The 17033-nt window shown below is 37.8% G+C and overlaps 1 protein-coding gene and 1 pseudogene across 1 annotated transcript in view; both read left to right on the top strand.

Annotated features, from left to right (window-relative positions):
* ACBD3 (acyl-CoA binding domain containing 3) overlaps positions 1–15378 on the top strand; it is a 32456-nt gene extending 17078 nt beyond the window's left edge. The window contains exons 4-8 of the mRNA XM_010992474.3: positions 1055–1213; positions 3142–3316; positions 6829–7015; positions 9078–9362; positions 13277–15378. Coding sequence (XP_010990776.2) covers positions 1055–1213; positions 3142–3316; positions 6829–7015; positions 9078–9362; positions 13277–13488 — 1018 coding nt within the window. The 3' untranslated portion in view covers positions 13489–15378. The remainder of the gene's footprint in view (positions 1–1054; positions 1214–3141; positions 3317–6828; positions 7016–9077; positions 9363–13276) is intronic.
* LOC116148618 (uncharacterized) lies at positions 13491–15378 on the top strand (annotated as a pseudogene).
* Positions 15379–17033: the final 1655 nt, after the last annotated feature.

Below are 17033 nucleotides of genomic sequence, written 5' to 3' on the forward strand. Positions count from 1 at the left end.
TCACTTGTAGAAGTTTGGAGAGAAAAGCAGGGTAACCCAGACACATCTCATGGTAGGACTATGAAATGGTATGTTCATTGAGAACCCTCAGAAATCTTCTCTTTCAGACCATCTTCAACCTCCCTTTGCCCCCACGCCACTCTTAGAGCTGTGGGGCATCTATGCTAGTGCAACAGGCTGCTCTCCCTTGGGTAAAGGGCTGTGGGCCAGAGCTGGGTAAGGGCTGCACCTAGATTTCCAGCTGTTCTTTTCTTTTTTAAATTAAATGCTTAAAAATTTTTAACTTCAGAAATAATTCACAAATATATGCAGTAAAAATGACTTTCCACATATGGCAATGTATGAAGCACAAACTGAAAAGCTTCCTTTCTGCCTTTTAATCTCACTCTTCTCTCTGTAGATAATAACTGACACGTTTAAGGTGTGTCTTTCTGGGCCTTTTTCTATTTATTTACCTGATTTTTCCATTAAACAAATATATTAAACTTCTTTACATATTAGGTCATGTAATTCTATTCTTTTTTTATGGCTACATGGCATTTCAAGGTAGCTTATTCATTTCTATTCATGTTTGTTGAATGCTGGCTCTTTCCAGCACTGTGGTAAGCCCTGAGGATATAGCGGTGTGGGATAGGCAGTCTGCTCTTAGGTAGCATGTACTTTAATGAGTAAGACAGATGTATTGCCAGATTTGTCACACAAATTTAATTGCAGTCACAGCAAGTAGTAGGAAGGAAGAGCTTGTGGTGCTGTGAGCATATCTTAGAAGGAGCCTTCAGGGTATGGATCTATCAAAATGACTTAAGTAGTGCTTTGCTGTTGGACTCCTTTTTCTGTTGCTGTGCAGCAGCCATTGTTCTCGCCGTGATCTGTATATTGTGAGGTTGACGCCATATGATAAATTTCTCTTGGTGGAATATGTGCATTTCAAATTGTGATAAAATTATCACATGATTCTCTAAAAAGCTTATGTCAGTTTTCATAGGGAAATAGTCTTAAATTATTTTTAAACAGGATTCTTTAGGGTTCATTCTCTCTGTCCTTTACCTTGTAGGAAGGAGGAGGAGGAGCGAAGGCGACGTGAAGAGGAGGAAAGAGAACGTCTGCAAAGGGAGGAAGAGAAACGTAGGCGAGAAGAAGAAGAAAGGCTTAGACGGGAGGAAGAAGAGAGGAGGCGAGTTGAGGAAGAGAGGCTTCGGCTGGAGCAGCAAAAGTAAGCTTGTTGTGTGGCTTGTGTTAAAGAATGAGAAGTGGACTGCTGTACTGTTGTGCTTGAATCTACGTTGTGTGCCTTAGAATGAGTCTGTGATTTGTGGGATGACTGGGAGGTAGACCAGCATGAACTACTTGCCATTTGTGCCAATGATATGTTACCAAAGAGGGCCTTATCTTAAGCATTTGGTTGCAAAAAAAGGAATGTATTATAAGAATTTGGGATTTGCTCCCAGAACCCAGGGACCAGAACAGGAACTGAGGTTGCTTCCTTGCTTGCTCTGTCTTTGGGCCCACACAGTCTCTTGTCTTTGCTTCTCTCATCTGTGTCTCTGTTTCATTCTTCCTGTTCTCTGCAAATTGTCACTCTGCTTTGGCATGTGCAAGGCTTATCCCAGCCTGGATTTATGTAATATTTGTTTTCATGCATCTGAGTAAGACTGGCTGGAATATGAGAGACCCAGTTACAAATTCCCAGAACAGAGAATCTAGTTGGCTCAGCCTGTGTCAGGTGTCTATTCCTAGTCTCCTAGTACAGGACTTGGGAGCTGAAACCATTTCTTACTCAGTAAGGGCTGTGAGAGCGGCTGTCTCAGGAGGGACTAGTTCTTCAGGAGGGAGCTGTGGAAAGGAGGGATTAACACACATAAAACACTGTGGGAAGAACGCCTAGAATCTTAGGGGTGGCATGGCATATAGATTAAACCAGAGGACATGCGAATCCATTGTTTTCTCATTATTTCTGAGCAGTTCCTCAGAAAAGCTTCAGACCGACCCAGGATCTCATTCTACTTCGGAGAGAGACTGTGGGTTTTGTTGTTGTTGGTTTTGGGTTTTGTTTTGTTTTTTTTTTTTTTTGGAGGGGGGTGGTAATTAGGTTTATTAATTTATTTATTTTTAATGGAGGTACTGGGAATTGAACCCAGGACCTTGTGCATGCTAGGCAGGCACTCTACCACTGAGCTATCCCCTCCCCTCTGGAGAGAGATTACGAGTATTATTTTTTGGTTGGCGGGGATGTTGCCCTAGGTGGACCCAGGATCATATTCTATTCAGAATTTTGTGAGGTTGTCCTTTTTTATTATTTATTAACAAGTGGCTTTGAGGCCTTTATTGTTGGTCACATGACTGAGTTAAGAAGCATGTGGTTCCTCTATGGAAATAAGGAAAGAAAAGAAAAGAATAGTAATAGTTTACAGAACTCAGTATCTCTAAACCAAGTGTGCCCAGATATTATTAAAGTGTTCCTCTTTAAGGCAAGCTTTACATTCAATGCCAAGGACATGCAGATTTTCACTGACTTTATTTACCAGAGCCACATGTAACATCTTTTAGCTGTTCTGCCTCTTACTACTTTTCATGTATTTAGGTAGAAAAGCCATGGCCAACAGTTAACTCCCTCATCTGTGTCAGAAATGACAGTCCCTCTTCTTACAGCATCATGTTCAAAGAGTATAGGCTGGAGCCAGACTGCCTAGACTTGAATCCTGGCTCTGGCATCTACTAGCAGTGTAATCTTGGACAAGTTACTGGACGCCTCCATTTCTTCCTTTGTGAAGCCCTACCTCAGAGGGCGGTTGTGAGAGCTAAGTGGGGTAGTACATGGAAGTGCCCTGAACACTGCATGGCGCGCAGTAAGGGCACAGTAAGTGTGAGCAGTTATGATGGTGATGATGATGGTGGTGATGATGATATGCTTATTATTCTCCCTCTCCATCCCAAATTTCCTTGAAAAACTTAAGTGAAAAATTTGAGGCCAAATTCATTTTCTTAAATCTTCTGGGCCTAGGACACATGCTGATTGGTATACATGATTAGCTTAGTCCTTTTTAAGAGTTATAAATTATAAAAATAAATAACAAGGACATTTTATTTTGTCATGAACAGTCTCCTGTAGTCAGACTAGTATATATTTTTTGATGTTTTTAGGCAGCAGATAATGGCAGCTTTAAACTCGCAGACTGCCGTGCAGTTCCAGCAGTATGCAGCCCAACAGTATCCAGGGAACTACGAACAGCAGCAAATTCTCATCCGCCAGTTGCAGGAGCAACACTATCAGCAGTATATGCAGCAGTTGTATCAAGTCCAGCTTGCACAGCAACAGGTACGATAGATAACCCCTGAATTCAGCCTTAGAGAGGGTTTTTAGTTTCATTGGAATGCAAGGTCTTTTTTAATGGTTGCTAATAAATTTTGCATCAGTTAGCCTCTCAGGTATAAAGTAACTTTTAGGTGACCTTTATCAAGGGAGACTTTTAGCATTGCACTGGCAATTATGAAAGAAAGTACATAATATTGAAGCAACAGATGATGTGGCCACTATTATTTGTCATAAGGGTATTTGGGAGTTGTATGGACCTAGTGTTATTCCAGTGAGTCTGACATAGACTCTAATAGTGGCCCTGGAACAATGAAGATTTGGGTAATTAGTGTTAGTTCAAGCACATCCTTCAGGCAGAATGCTGTCATAGGCCTGGATAGCTTCCAGTTGGAGGACCCCCATCCCCTAAGACAGAGCTGGGTTGGGTCCATCTTGACCTTTGTGTTGGGTGCAGTAGCTACAGTGCTCGCTTGCAACACATTGGTCGTCCTCCTCAGCTCCCTGCCCCCATGTATGTTGCTTCCACATAGGAATAGGTGGTTTGGGGAAAGAACATGGGACTGGAGGTCAGATACCACTTGGATTCTGTCCTGACTTTGTCATTATCTGGTTTGATCAGGCAAGTTACCTGTTGCTCTGATTGTTCTGCCTTTTCTCCCAGTCAGTAAGAATAGGATATAAAAACCTGGTACTTATCCTGTTAACCTCACAGGAAGATCAGAGGAATAAAATGAGAAAATGGTTACTTTGTGAAAGTATTTGGTACATGGGAAGATAACTGAATTTACATTCATTTTTTACATCTTAAGGAGGCATAAAATGCCTCCTTAAAGTTAACCTAGCTAAAGTTTACTTATTTCATTAATTTTCGCTTATAAAGCAGTTACTACCTTTCAAAATATCTGAGTGAAGAGAAGTGTTACAGTATAGTTGCTCAACATTTCTTGTTAAATGAAGTCATCTTTGTTGTTTTGCTACATTCTTTAAATTCCATAAAAATTAATACCCTTACCTAAAATATGTTTTCTGGAGTCTTTGGCATAAGTGAGCAGTTAAAAGGCACTCCAGGCTTTGTGTAATCCATAGAGGAGGGAAAAGATGGCAAACCAGAATTATTCAAGATAATAAGTGGTATTTTTGAGAGATTTCTTTTCTGTCCTCTAAAGCCTGTTTCTACTTTAGCATATCACTCCCCTTTTCCTGCTTCTTTGATGGGCATTGAGATAAGTTTTTAGTAGGATAGGTCATATACACTGTCCTGCTTGTAGGTTGCTGTCACTTAGTGAGAACAAAGTCAGTCAAATGGGGAAAACCAAGAATCTTTGAAACAGAATTGGAAAGCCATAGTTTAGACTGCAGTGATCGAATTGATTGATTATCTCTAGGAAGAGAGAAGGGAAGAGACTGGAGAAGGAACAAAGGGAACTTCAGCCCTGTAAAGCATTACTTTTTTTGTAAATACTAAACAAAATGACAAAATGGGAACACTTGTTAATTTGGAGGTATGGTTACATGGGTGTTTGTTACATTGTTCCTGTGCCTTTCCGTGCTTTTTTAAACTTCCCAGAGATAGAAGAGATTATGTAAATAAATAATTATAATCTATTATAGATAATAGATATATATTCATAGACAGTGGGATACCAGGGTAGGGAGGTGTTCATTCTGGAGAGTTTCAAGAAAGGCTTGAAATGGAGAGGGACCATTTGAGCTGACCTGTTGATCATCAACAGAAATGCTTTTTTTGCTTTCCTGTCATGCAGTGAATGTTCTGAGTGTGCTGACTTGTTTTGGTTGTGTGCCCTTTTTCTGGAAGCTAGTACTCTTTTAGAAAACTGATATGGAAATTACTGAGAATGTAGTCCTTGGGAGAAGGTATTTTAAAATCTTAAGTGTTTTTCTAGCCTGCACTAGCAGCAGAGAGAGGTGTTGCTGTTTAATAACTGGTTTGTAAATGTTACGTTAAATGAAATGTATATACAGATATGCCAAAATACATCATTATCCCTAAACCATGAGATTATAAAGACTTTTTTCCTGTTTTCTTTCTTTTTTTCCCCTAATTATTATAAACATATGCTCGCTTATAACTTAGTGTTTTAGTTGAAAGTTACTTAAATGCCCAAATGCTCAACAGTAGATCGGAGAAATAAATCTTGTATTTTCACAACGGCATTTCCTATAGCAATACAAACAAACAAAATACAATTATAATTACTTGTGACCTTACAGATGAACCTCACAAACAAACTGAGTAAAAGGAGCCAGACACACAAAAGAGCATATATTATACAATTTCATTTATATAAAGTTCAGAAGTAAATAGGCAGAATGAATCCATAATGTTACAAGTCAGAATAGTCGTCACTCTTGGGTGTATCTGGAAAGGGGCACCAGGGAGGGTTCTGGGATGCAGATAGTGTCTTGATTTGTGTGTTGGATACATGGATATGTTTGGCTAATGAAAACTGATCAAGCTGTACGTTTATGATTTGTATACTTTTCTATATGTATATTTTAATTCAATTTAAAGTTCCCCAAAAAGTTACCTAAGTAATATTTAGGTACTTCTAGTTGTATTAATATTTATCCATCTTGATAGAAGAAGGGAATGTTCTAAAGTAGTTGTTTTTTGGACTTAACATGTTTTTATTCTCCATTTTTGACTCAGTGGACCTTTTGATTTCATGTTTATGAATATATATATTTTAATCATAATTATGTGAACAGTGATGAATTTTCATTAAGAAAGTATTTTGAAAGAATATGGAAATGAATATATGTTATGACTGAAACATTGCTATTTACACCAGAGATTGACACAATATTGTAAACTGACTATACTTCAATTAAAAAAAAAATTTTGATGTCAAACTTCATTTTATAAGCCTATTTAATTTTTAGGTCAATTTTTTTACATAATTAACAGTTTTTAATTTAATTGTGGTAAGAATCTTTCTTTATATATAGCTTAAAGATTTAATTTATTGATTATTTTTGTCTATGTTTGTTACACTTTGGGGGCCCTTATCAGATTTCACCAGTTACAACTTCTGCCTTTATAAAATTTCTGTTTATTTCTACTAAGTTTAATTTTTCTGATTCAAATTTTATGTATATTAATTTTATCAAGAAAATTTTCTATCAATTTTAAGAGCAAATGTTACTGTGTTCAATTTTTACCTGTAATAATTTTATTTTAAGTTGATTATTTCTGCCTACTTTAATTCTTCCTGGTTAGTTTTTCTAGTGATCCTCAGGTCACAAAAATGTGATCCTCAGTTACAGTTTTTTGTCCATGTTAGTATTTTGACTTTTTTAAGCTATCAGTTTGTTAATGTGCTACTAATATTCATTACAGATAGGATAAAAACTGGTAAGGTTTATTAGTAATTCCTTAAAGCATTGTGCTATCTGATAAGAGCAAAACTATGGGGTCAGAGTGCATTTCAGAGCAAATGTCTCATTTATTAGCCTTTCTGGTTAGTGTTTCTTCACTTTTTCTTGACTTATAGGCAGCATTACAGAAACAACAAGAAGTAGCAGTAGCTGGGGCTTCATTGCCTCCATCATCAAAAGTGAATGCAGCTGCACCAAGTGATATGCTGTCAGTTAATGGACAAGCCAAAACCCACACTGACAACTCAGAAAAAGAGCTTGAACCAGAAGCTGCAGAAGACGCCCTGGAGAATGGACCAAAAGGTACAGCTTGGTGGATGTATTCATTCATCCAGATGCCATAATTCAAACTTAATGAAAAGCAGAAGTCAAGAAGTCAGATTAGTTAGCTTTTGAGAGCAATTACGTATTTGTGAGAGTTGAATGCCCTCTCATTCTTTATAGTCTGAACCTGATGCTTCTGGTGAACCTTAGAATAGTTTAGAAGAGCAAGTCTCAACGTCTTTTTGACACTTTGGGTTGCCTTGTTTCATATATTGATTATCTATTGCTGTGTGATGCATTGGACCTAAATTTAGCAGTTTAAAGTAATAATTAAACATTTATTATCTCTTGACGGTTTCTGTGGGTCAGGAATTCAGGAGCTGTTTAGCTGAGTGGTGGTGGTTCTGGTCTCGTGAGATTGCAGTCAAGACATCCACTGGGACTGTAGTCAGGTGAAGGCTTGACTGGGACTAAAAGCTCTGCTTCCAAACTGGTTTCCTCATATGACTGGCAAGTTCATGCTGGCTGTTGGCAGGAGGGCCTTAGTTCCTTGCCCCATGAATCCTCTCCACGGGGCTGCCTGAGGGTCCTTAACACAGCAGCTGGCTTCCTCCAGAGCACACAATCCAAAAGAAACCAAGGTAGAGATGGCAGTGTTTCTTATGCCCTGTCTTTGGAAGTAATACATCAGCACTACTGCCATATTCTGTTGGTCCCACATAGCAACCTTGATGCATTTTGGGTGGTGACCTCACAAGTACATGAGTACCCAGAGGTGAGGATTACTGGGGGCCCTCTTGGAGGCTGGCTACAATATATTATATTTTTTGAGACAAAAATACCACATTATCAAGAAGATAACTTAGAATTTTCAAAGATCTGCTTACCTTTTCGTGGGCAATTCATTCATTCATTCAACAATTGGTTAAAGGTTTTCTGAGTGTTGGGCTATAGTAGTGAAGCAAAATAACACATAAAATGTAAATTGTGGCTGCGATAAGTACTGTGAAGGAGAGAGAGAGAGAGGTCCGTTACAGAGTGAGAGTGTGTGATATGAGGAATATGGCCTAGTTGGAGGGGTCACCAGAGGTTTTCCTGGGGAAAGGGTAAGCAAGAGTAAGAGTTCACCAAGTAAGAAAGAAGACAAGAACATTCCAGTGGCGGTGATCAGAGATGGTGATATGGTTCATAAGAAAGTTGGTTGCAGAACCACCTTAGAACAAGTGACAAAATAGTTTCAAAAAAGACCTTGAAATACTTTGGTTTATACCACTCCCTCCTTTTTAAATTCCTATTAAGACTTTACGGGGATGGAAGGTGGAGGGTATAGGTCAGTGGTAAAGTGTGTACTTAGCATGCATGAGGTCCTGGATTCAGTCCCCAGTACCCCTGGTAAAAAGTAAATAAATAAACAAACCCGATGACACCCCCCACCAAAATAAAAATTACGAGTTTACCAGTATTTTCAAATGAATCTTTTATCAAAATCTCTGTGAATAACTCTGGAAACTTGAGTAGTCCAGTGTACATAGATAACTGCTCAGTAACAAGACTTTAACTCCCTTTTACTCAGTCACTAGCAGTTCCATTCCTGTCCGAGTTTTTCTGTTTCTTTGAATTCCTTTAGAATAGCCCTTCCCCTAGAAATTTGGTTTACTTGGAGGTCAAGACTTTTCTTCAATAGAGAGGCTGAAATCAAAGCCCAGCTTTCTTTGTCCACATCCAAAAATGAATTTATTTGAATTCCAGATCTCCTTTCTGTGTTAGACTGTCCCTGTCTCCAGCTAGTAAGTTTCCAAGGTCATTCTTAAATCCCCATATGCAATTAGAGTGTTGGAAAAAAATCCTTCTAAGACTATGGATTGCATTTGTTACCTGAAGTAATATGATGACCCCTGAATACCTGTGACATTGTTAAATGTAGTAATTTGGGGGGAGATTTCCATGGGAAAGCTTTTATAGTCCTCTGAGTCCTTGATCTAAGGTAGCCCAGATTGCACTTGGTGCCTACGTGTGGCTGGGCAGGTGGTCCTGTGCAAATGTTGCTACCTACAGGTGAAGGCTCATCCTCTTTAGCCTTTGTAATTCCTGTTGCCTTTAGAATCTCTTCCAGTAATAGCAGCTCCATCCATGTGGACACGACCCCAGATCAAAGACTTTAAAGAGAAGATTCGGCAGGATGCGGATTCCGTGATTACAGTGGGCCGAGGAGAAGTGGTCACTGTTCGAGTACCCACCCATGAAGAAGGATCATATCTCTTTTGGGAATTTGCTACAGACAATTATGACATTGGGTTTGGGGTGTATTTTGAATGGACAGACTCTCCAAACACTGCCGTCAGCGTGCATGTCAGTGAGTCCAGCGATGACGAGGAGGAGGAGGAAGGTAGAGCCGTTGGTCCATATTCAGTAGCTGGGTTGTGTGTTGGCAGAGATGGTGCAGTCAGATGTCAGCCAGCCTTATGCTTCCTGATTAACACTTCATGGATGAGAATCAATCTCCTCATTAGTGGGACCTTGGGATGAAAAGGCTGTGAGGGAAGCTAGCCTCCTAAGGGACTGGGGCCTGAACATGAATTTTTTTAAACACCAGGACGGTCTGTTTGACAGTTTATTTTACTGCTTTCTAAATACTATAATACTTCCAGCCTTGTGTGTTGAAAAGCCAAATGTGCAAGGTTGTTTTGAAAAATTTTAAAAGAGCAAGCAAGAAATTCTGCCAACTCTGGAATTTATTTAAATTTATATTTTTGAATCAGCTTCTTTGGTCATTATTCTAAGTTTTTTTTTTTTTATGTAAATACAGAAATTCACCAGAACATCCTACCTAAAAAATTTCAGTTGTTCTTCTGTTTTGCTAGAGTGAATCTTTTATTTTCTAAGTAGACAAAATCGAGTGTTTCCAAGGACAGTCTAAACTGTCTTGGTCTGGGAAGTAGGTTATAAAAGATATTGCTTATTAATTGAGAATATGGTCTCCTTAATTTTGTTATCCAGAAAAGTCAGAATGCAGGGCTTTTGTACACACCTAGTAAACACTTAAATATTTGTTGACTTGATTGAGAGTAATGTGGAAGAAGTGCCTTGGCTGGGCGAATGGGAAAGCACTTTCAATTCTTGGCCCTAACTAACCTTTCAGGTGACTTGTAAACAAACTACTTATTCTTGAAGAGAGTTGATAGTCACAGAGATTACACTGGGATAAATTTAAAGAGATAGTTGCTGGAGGTGCGTGGAGGGAGGCTAAAAATTCAGTCAGCTTTTGATATACAAGTTCAGTTACATCACCACACCATGCCACTCTCTAGGCCTTCTGGGGTCGTGTATGACAACACACACGTGGGCCAGTGTCATTTAGGAGCTTCTTTGTCTTTCATGGCATTTTGTTTTTAGCAGTCTTTATTTCTGAGTACCACTAGCAAGGTAAAGCATTGCCCGTAAATACTACTGACTGAATCAGAAAGGAAAATCTAACAGTGAGAAAAAAGAAGAAGAGGTGAGAGAGAGACCTCAGCAGATCGCAGGGAAGGTGCCACTGCCATTGTCTCAGGTGCTCCTTGCAACATCAGGACCAGGGACTTACCCTTTACTGGCCTTTCTGATGCACGCAGGGACTCATTAAAATCAGATGGTTTGCAGATGTCTGGGAAGGGAGATTTTTATTGTGTGTGCAAATTATTGTACTTATAAAGAACTTTGTGAGTAATAGGAGAATTTTGTTAAGAAGTGAGTTGAGATAATATATTTCTCCTGGTTTGCAAGGTAGATAGCTTCTACAAGGAGGTTACTTCCTATTCTGAGCCCTTAGCTGATTATCGTTTTTGGGTTATCGCTGTTGGGAAGAGCATTGGTGAAAATGGCTGAGGCCCAGTGCCTGTCTAGAGGTGAGAGAGAACCTTGACATCCTTGACCTTTGCTCTAATGTGTGATATCCCTCAAATGGAAAATGCCTTTACCTATCCTTGTGCTGTTTCTCATCATAAAATGATTTGGAACTAAAACCTAACCCATTAAAATCTCTACATTAATAGTAACAACAGTGAGGATTTATTGCTCTTGAGAATTGTTTCCTAAGAGTGAGCACAACTTTTTCCTTTTTGAAGATTTAACTCACAAACAGCATTTAGCCATATGCCTCCTTGTGGAGGCTACTGTGCCACTGTGTCTTGTCCACCTTGTGTATTCTATTTTCTGAGGGATCCTTTGGTTTAAGATGGAAGAGAAGTCCAGTTTTCTTGTTTGTTGCTTTGGTTTTTCTCCATTCAGTCTTTTTTTTTTCCTTTTCATAGTCTTTTTCATTATAGGTTATAAGATTCTGAATATAGTTCCCTGTGCTGTACAGTAAAAATTTGTTGTTTATTTATTTTATATATAGTAGTTAGTATCTGCAAATCTCAAACTCCCAGTTTATCCCTTGCCCCTTCCCCTTTCCCTCCTGGTAATCATAAGGTTTTTTTCTATGTCTGTGAGTCTGTTTCTGTAAATAAGTTCATTTGTGTCTTTTTTTTTTTTTTTTTTTAAGATTTCACATGTAAATGATATTATGTGGTATTTTTCTCTCTTTCTGGCTTACTTCACTTAAAATGACAATCTCCAGGTCCATCCATGTTGCAAATGGCATTGTTTTATTATTTTTATGGCTGAGTAGTATTCCGTTGTATAAATATACCACAACTTCTTTATCCAGTCATCTGTTGTTCTTGGCATTTAGGTTGTTTCAGTGTCTTGGCTATTGTAAAGAGACTATGAACATTGGGGTGCATGTATCTTTTTGAATTAGAGTTCCCTCTGGATATATGCCCAGGTCTCCATTCAGTCTTAAAAGATGAAGGAGTTTGTTTTCTCTGAAGACAACATAATGGTAACCCATCCTCCAGCTGTGATTCTCCACTTTATTGTTTCCAGGTCCCACGTCTTTGCTTAAATTGATGAAAGATGTGTTGTTCGTCCATCTCAGTAAAGTAACCTTTAGTTTTACAGATTTTGAACAAAGTTTGGATCTTGAATTAGTGGACCCAAAAATCTGTTTCATCCTTTTGGGCAATAGTGTATATTTTGAATGGCTCTATATTTCTCATTTGCAAATGAAGGACATTTAATTTTAAGTAGTATTGCTATGATAAAGCAAATCTGATTTGGGCCTGTTTGTGTCATCTACTTTTTTTAAAATAAGCTTTGTATTTTAGAATAACTTCAGAGTTACACAAAAGTTGCAAAGATAATACAAAGAGTATCTACATACCCCACACCCAGTTTCCCCCATTGTTAACATCTTACATTGTACTGTGGGATGTTCATCATAACTAATAAACCAATATTGATACATTTTTATTAACTAAAGTCCATATTTATTCAAATTTCCTTAATTTTTTCTTAATTTTCCAGGATCCCATCCAGGATGCCACATTGTAGTTATCACATCTCCTTAAACTCCTTTAGATCCTGAAAGTTTCTTAGACCTTCCTTGTTTAAATTCCTTGTAGTGGCCACTGACAATCATCACATAGTTTATTCTGCCATGTTATAAACCTGAAGGTCTTTTAAAATCTATGCTGAATATTCCCTTAACCTATTTTGAGGCTATTTATATGTAATATGCTAAACTGAAACTTTTAAGCTAGTTCATAATTTTCTCATTCCTATAGTTTTCTCCAGGTATTCTTTTCCTAACCTCATATCATTATAGTTCAGAAAACTATTAACTGGGGCAAACCTAGAAACAGCTCATTTTTTTACCACTCAGATCATCCCTGGGTTACATAGGCCTAGCGAAAATAATTTAATCTTCAGAGGGTCTCTGAATATCTACCTACCTCTACCTTTCTCATTATAATCTTTATATTTAAGATAAATAGAAAATAATAGTCCTTAGAAGCTCCTTCCCCCCTTCCTGAAACAAGAGGGGACTTTGATATTGTTGAGTAGGAGGATCAGAGCAACATTTTCCTTGGTCCTACTCAGATGAGTGAGATTCCTCCAGTTGGGAGAAATTAGGACTTGAATCGATGTGGAAGGGAAAAAGTGGGGCTCAGAAACAGGATCAATGGTTATAGTACAGAGAGGGAGAGAGGATGCTGACTGCTCCACCACTGGACTCCCAGACCCCAGACAGTGCTTGGCATATAGCAGCTGCTCAGATATATGAAAGATCAGTACATTTTCATATGCACATAAGTAGTAGACTGGATTGAGAGAATCCCTAACAAGCAATTTCTTGAAAGGATGGAGTTTAAAATGCTTGATGCAAATGGGGTTTTCCTGGATCTGTTCACACTGACTTGTCTCTGTTCTTTCTGACAGAAAATATCAGTTCTGAAGAGAAAGCCAAAAAGAATGCCAACAAGCCTCTGCTGGATGAGATTGTGCCTGTGTATCGCCGGGACTGTCATGAAGAGGTGTACGCCGGCAGCCACCAATATCCAGGGAGAGGAGTCTATCTCCTCAAGTTTGACAACTCTTACTCTTTGTGGAGGTCAAAATCGGTCTACTACAGAGTCTATTACACTAGATAAAGATGTTACAGAGTCTGGAGTCTAGGGTTGGGCAGACGGTGGCATTTAATCTGGAAATTTCTTTTGACTTTTGTGGAGCGTTGCAGTCAGTGTTTACCCTATTGATTTTGGTCTGATGGTTTGTGAACTCTTGCTGGGAATCAGGATTTCCTTGAAACTCTTTAGCATTAGTAGTTTGGGGTTAAAGGGATTCCTCAGACTCATCCAGCCCTTCGGTGCTGACCAGTAGAGTCACTAGTGGATGCCGAAGTTACATGAGCTATGTGTTAAATCTTTAAAGTCTCTAAAATAAAACATCCCAACGTTGACCCCACTCGGCTGATGGTTAGTCCATTGCTGCCTGCTCTGTGTGTTTTTTGAGAGCCCATAGTAACAGTGCCCTCTGATTTGAAGTCCTGTGTTAACAGTCTACATGAGGTGCATCTGACTTTGAAGATCACCATCTTTAAAACTTAAGACCTCACAGATTATAATAGAAAAAGAAATTGCCTTGGTTTGATCTTGTTCGGAATGACCTAGATTGTTTTTGCTTTGTATACAGCTGTTTAGTTCAGAGTTCTATTACAGATAATTATTTTCTGAATAATCTTAATATAGAATGTCAAACCTGATTGATAATTGAAGTATCAAGATACATAGAACATTTCAAACATCCATCTTAGCAGGCCACCACAAACTTGGTCCTTTTCATCTGGTATTCATACTACCAGTAGCAAAGCAAAATTAATTCATTTTTATCTTAATTTGGCTTTATAGAGCATCTCAAATTGAAACTATTTTCTATACATGCATATAGTTAGGGATCTTGTAAACTCAAATTGGCACCTACTGAATTAAAATATATAAAGCCATTAAAATATAATTTAGTGTAGGGGGAGTAACATTGCACTAATATGGAAATCACTGCCAGAGATAGTCCATTTTCTTTTAATTTGATACTACTTAGGCACAAACCCTACATGATTCCAGTTTGAAATTACTTACCTAGAGAGAATTGGAAACGCATATGCCCGTGCTTAAATTTTTTATAGCTTTAATCTGTATTGTCTTCACTGATGGAAAGAGGTACATCTTACTGAAAACAAATATAGATTAATTGCCTCAAACTTAAGTGATTGACCAGTCTAGAAAATCTTGTTTTTAGAAGGGAGGGTGGTTATGGGTAGAAAAGGACAAAGGTGGCAATATACACATAATGTTATTATATGTTGTTCTTGAAATACTTAGATTTTTTTAAATTTCAAATCATAAATCACTTCTTGTAGGAGGGTTTCCACTGATTAGCTGCAGAATATACAATTCACTACATAAGAGGCTGTTTGTTTTTTGTGTGCTGCATTTCTTTCTGGTTTTTTAATACCTGGTTTTGTACATATCTAACTCTGTTCTCTTTTGGTTCTTCAGAAACTGGATTATTTTCTCCTAAGCAGTGCGTAATTTGTGTTTTTTAGTTTTGATTCGGTAGTTCCAGCTTGTAGATGTCCATACTGTTACATCCAGAAGATTTGTCAAGTCCATCAGCTCTTGTGTACATATGGTATAGAAACCATGGGGTTAGGCACTTCCTGGCTTTTTTTTTTTAATGAGAAAATACTGTATTTAAAATGTAAAATAAACTTTTAAAAAGCAGGCACTAATATATATTTCTTCCAGCCTTTGATTACAGATTTGTCCTTGCACATGTTAAGATGAATTATCCTCTAAACATATTGTTCTTGGGAGCAGTGTATGTTACTTTACATAGCAGCAATTCCTGTCACATATTCATGTCAGAACATTTTTGGTTTTAAATTTTTTATTGCCTTTGGCTGTTGATTAGTATATTACAAGTGCGATTTCAAAAAGATCTTGAAAATAATATATTTAATCAATTAAAATGTTTATCTGTAACTTGTTGATGTTTCATTAATATAGTTACTCTTTGAAGCATTTCATCGTTTGGGTAGGACAAGAAGAAATGTTTTAAGTGATCTTTTCTGTTTTAAAAAGTTAAACACTATTTCTAGCTGATTATTTAGTTTTTGCTGTGAATTACCCTAGTTTGTTAAAATAGGTTAACAGTTTTTCAGACTTCTTGATAAAAGGGAAAGCACTGACTTTTCTTATTGAAGGTGACTTATTATAAAAATTATTTCCCCTACAAAACCATGTATGTAGCACATTCCTTGAAGGCCTGCTTTAAAATATCTGCTAGGTATGGCACTTACGAAGCAGGAGTGAGAGGCATGCCCTAGTCAGTGTGATGTGGAATGCTACCCACTAGTCTAAAAATGACCCCATTGAAATGCAGGCTGACTTGGGCATTAATTTTTTTTTTTCCTTTGGAAATTTGGAGAGGTTAAATGAGGTTACCCCTTCCTCCCTCCCTCCCTCCCTCCCTCCCTTCCTTCCTTCCTTTTTCTTTCTTTCTTTCTCCCTCTCTCTCTTTCTTTCTTTCTTTCTCTCTCTCTTTCTCTCTCCCTCTCCCTCTCTCTTTCTCTTTCTTTCTTTCTTTCTATTTTTTCCCCTGTGTTATTTGTTGTTACCATGAAGGTAGACCGGAGAACAGTTAAGGAGAGGTATGAGCACATCTTAGAAACCATGCTGCCAAGTCTTGACCATTTGTCTTGTGGAAGAGAAGAAATAATTAGTTTAAAATAATAAATGAATGCTAATAGTTCTATAGGGCTTGGAGTGCAAAAGTCCACAACCAAAAGTGATCTTTGTGTCTGTCCCCAGCTTTTTCTAAGTTCAGCTCTTCTGTTAGCAACCTAAACATGTATGCACGTATACTTGGGGTAGAGCAAATCTTAATTTCATTTCCATTCACTGACTCTCCAAAAGGTGTATGAGTCAGTATTGGACTTTTATTCCATACATTTGCCTAGGATTCTTCAACTTCTTTCTTGAAAGATTTTTAAGACCAAGTTGATTAGTGTCCTTTCAGCACCTTTATTTTGAATGTATTACATTATTTTTTCAGGTGTGTATTATTTTGCTTCAATATCATTGCTTTAATCTTATTAAAGATGGAAGCACAAGCTGTCTATTCATTGATATGCCGCTTGTAAGTTGTAATTTGATTAGGGTACTTAATTTAAGTGGCTGACTTTTCCAGAACTGACATTGGAATTTGGACTCAGGCAGTCAAATATGGGGTAAAAATATAAGTTGAGCAGTTAATTCAACCTGTAACAAAAGTGTGATTGCTCAGTTCAACCCTATGATGAACCAGTGACTTGCAAGTCTGTTTCTGAAAAGGGCAAGTGCAAGTTGATTACAAATGCCAATTTTTTTGGACCTTTCTTTAATGGCATATCTGTACAATTGTAACAGTTTTCACCCTTTTCCAAGATCATTACTTTAAATATATCCAGTTTGAAAAGATAACATAACTACCTTTTTTTAGCATGTAAAAATATAGGAATGTAAACATGTTTTTAAAAAGGTCTATATTTTGCAACTTTTGGAGAACTTTTCCTGTTAGTAATTATGGGTCTACTGTGTTCTTTCAGTCTGCTGTGTGTTCTGTAGAGTGGCTCTTTGGCCATTTTTCTGTTAGTGAA

This window comes from Camelus dromedarius, chromosome 21 (genome assembly GCF_036321535.1).
Source record: "Camelus dromedarius isolate mCamDro1 chromosome 21, mCamDro1.pat, whole genome shotgun sequence".
Lineage (NCBI taxonomy): Eukaryota > Metazoa > Chordata > Mammalia > Artiodactyla > Camelidae > Camelus > Camelus dromedarius.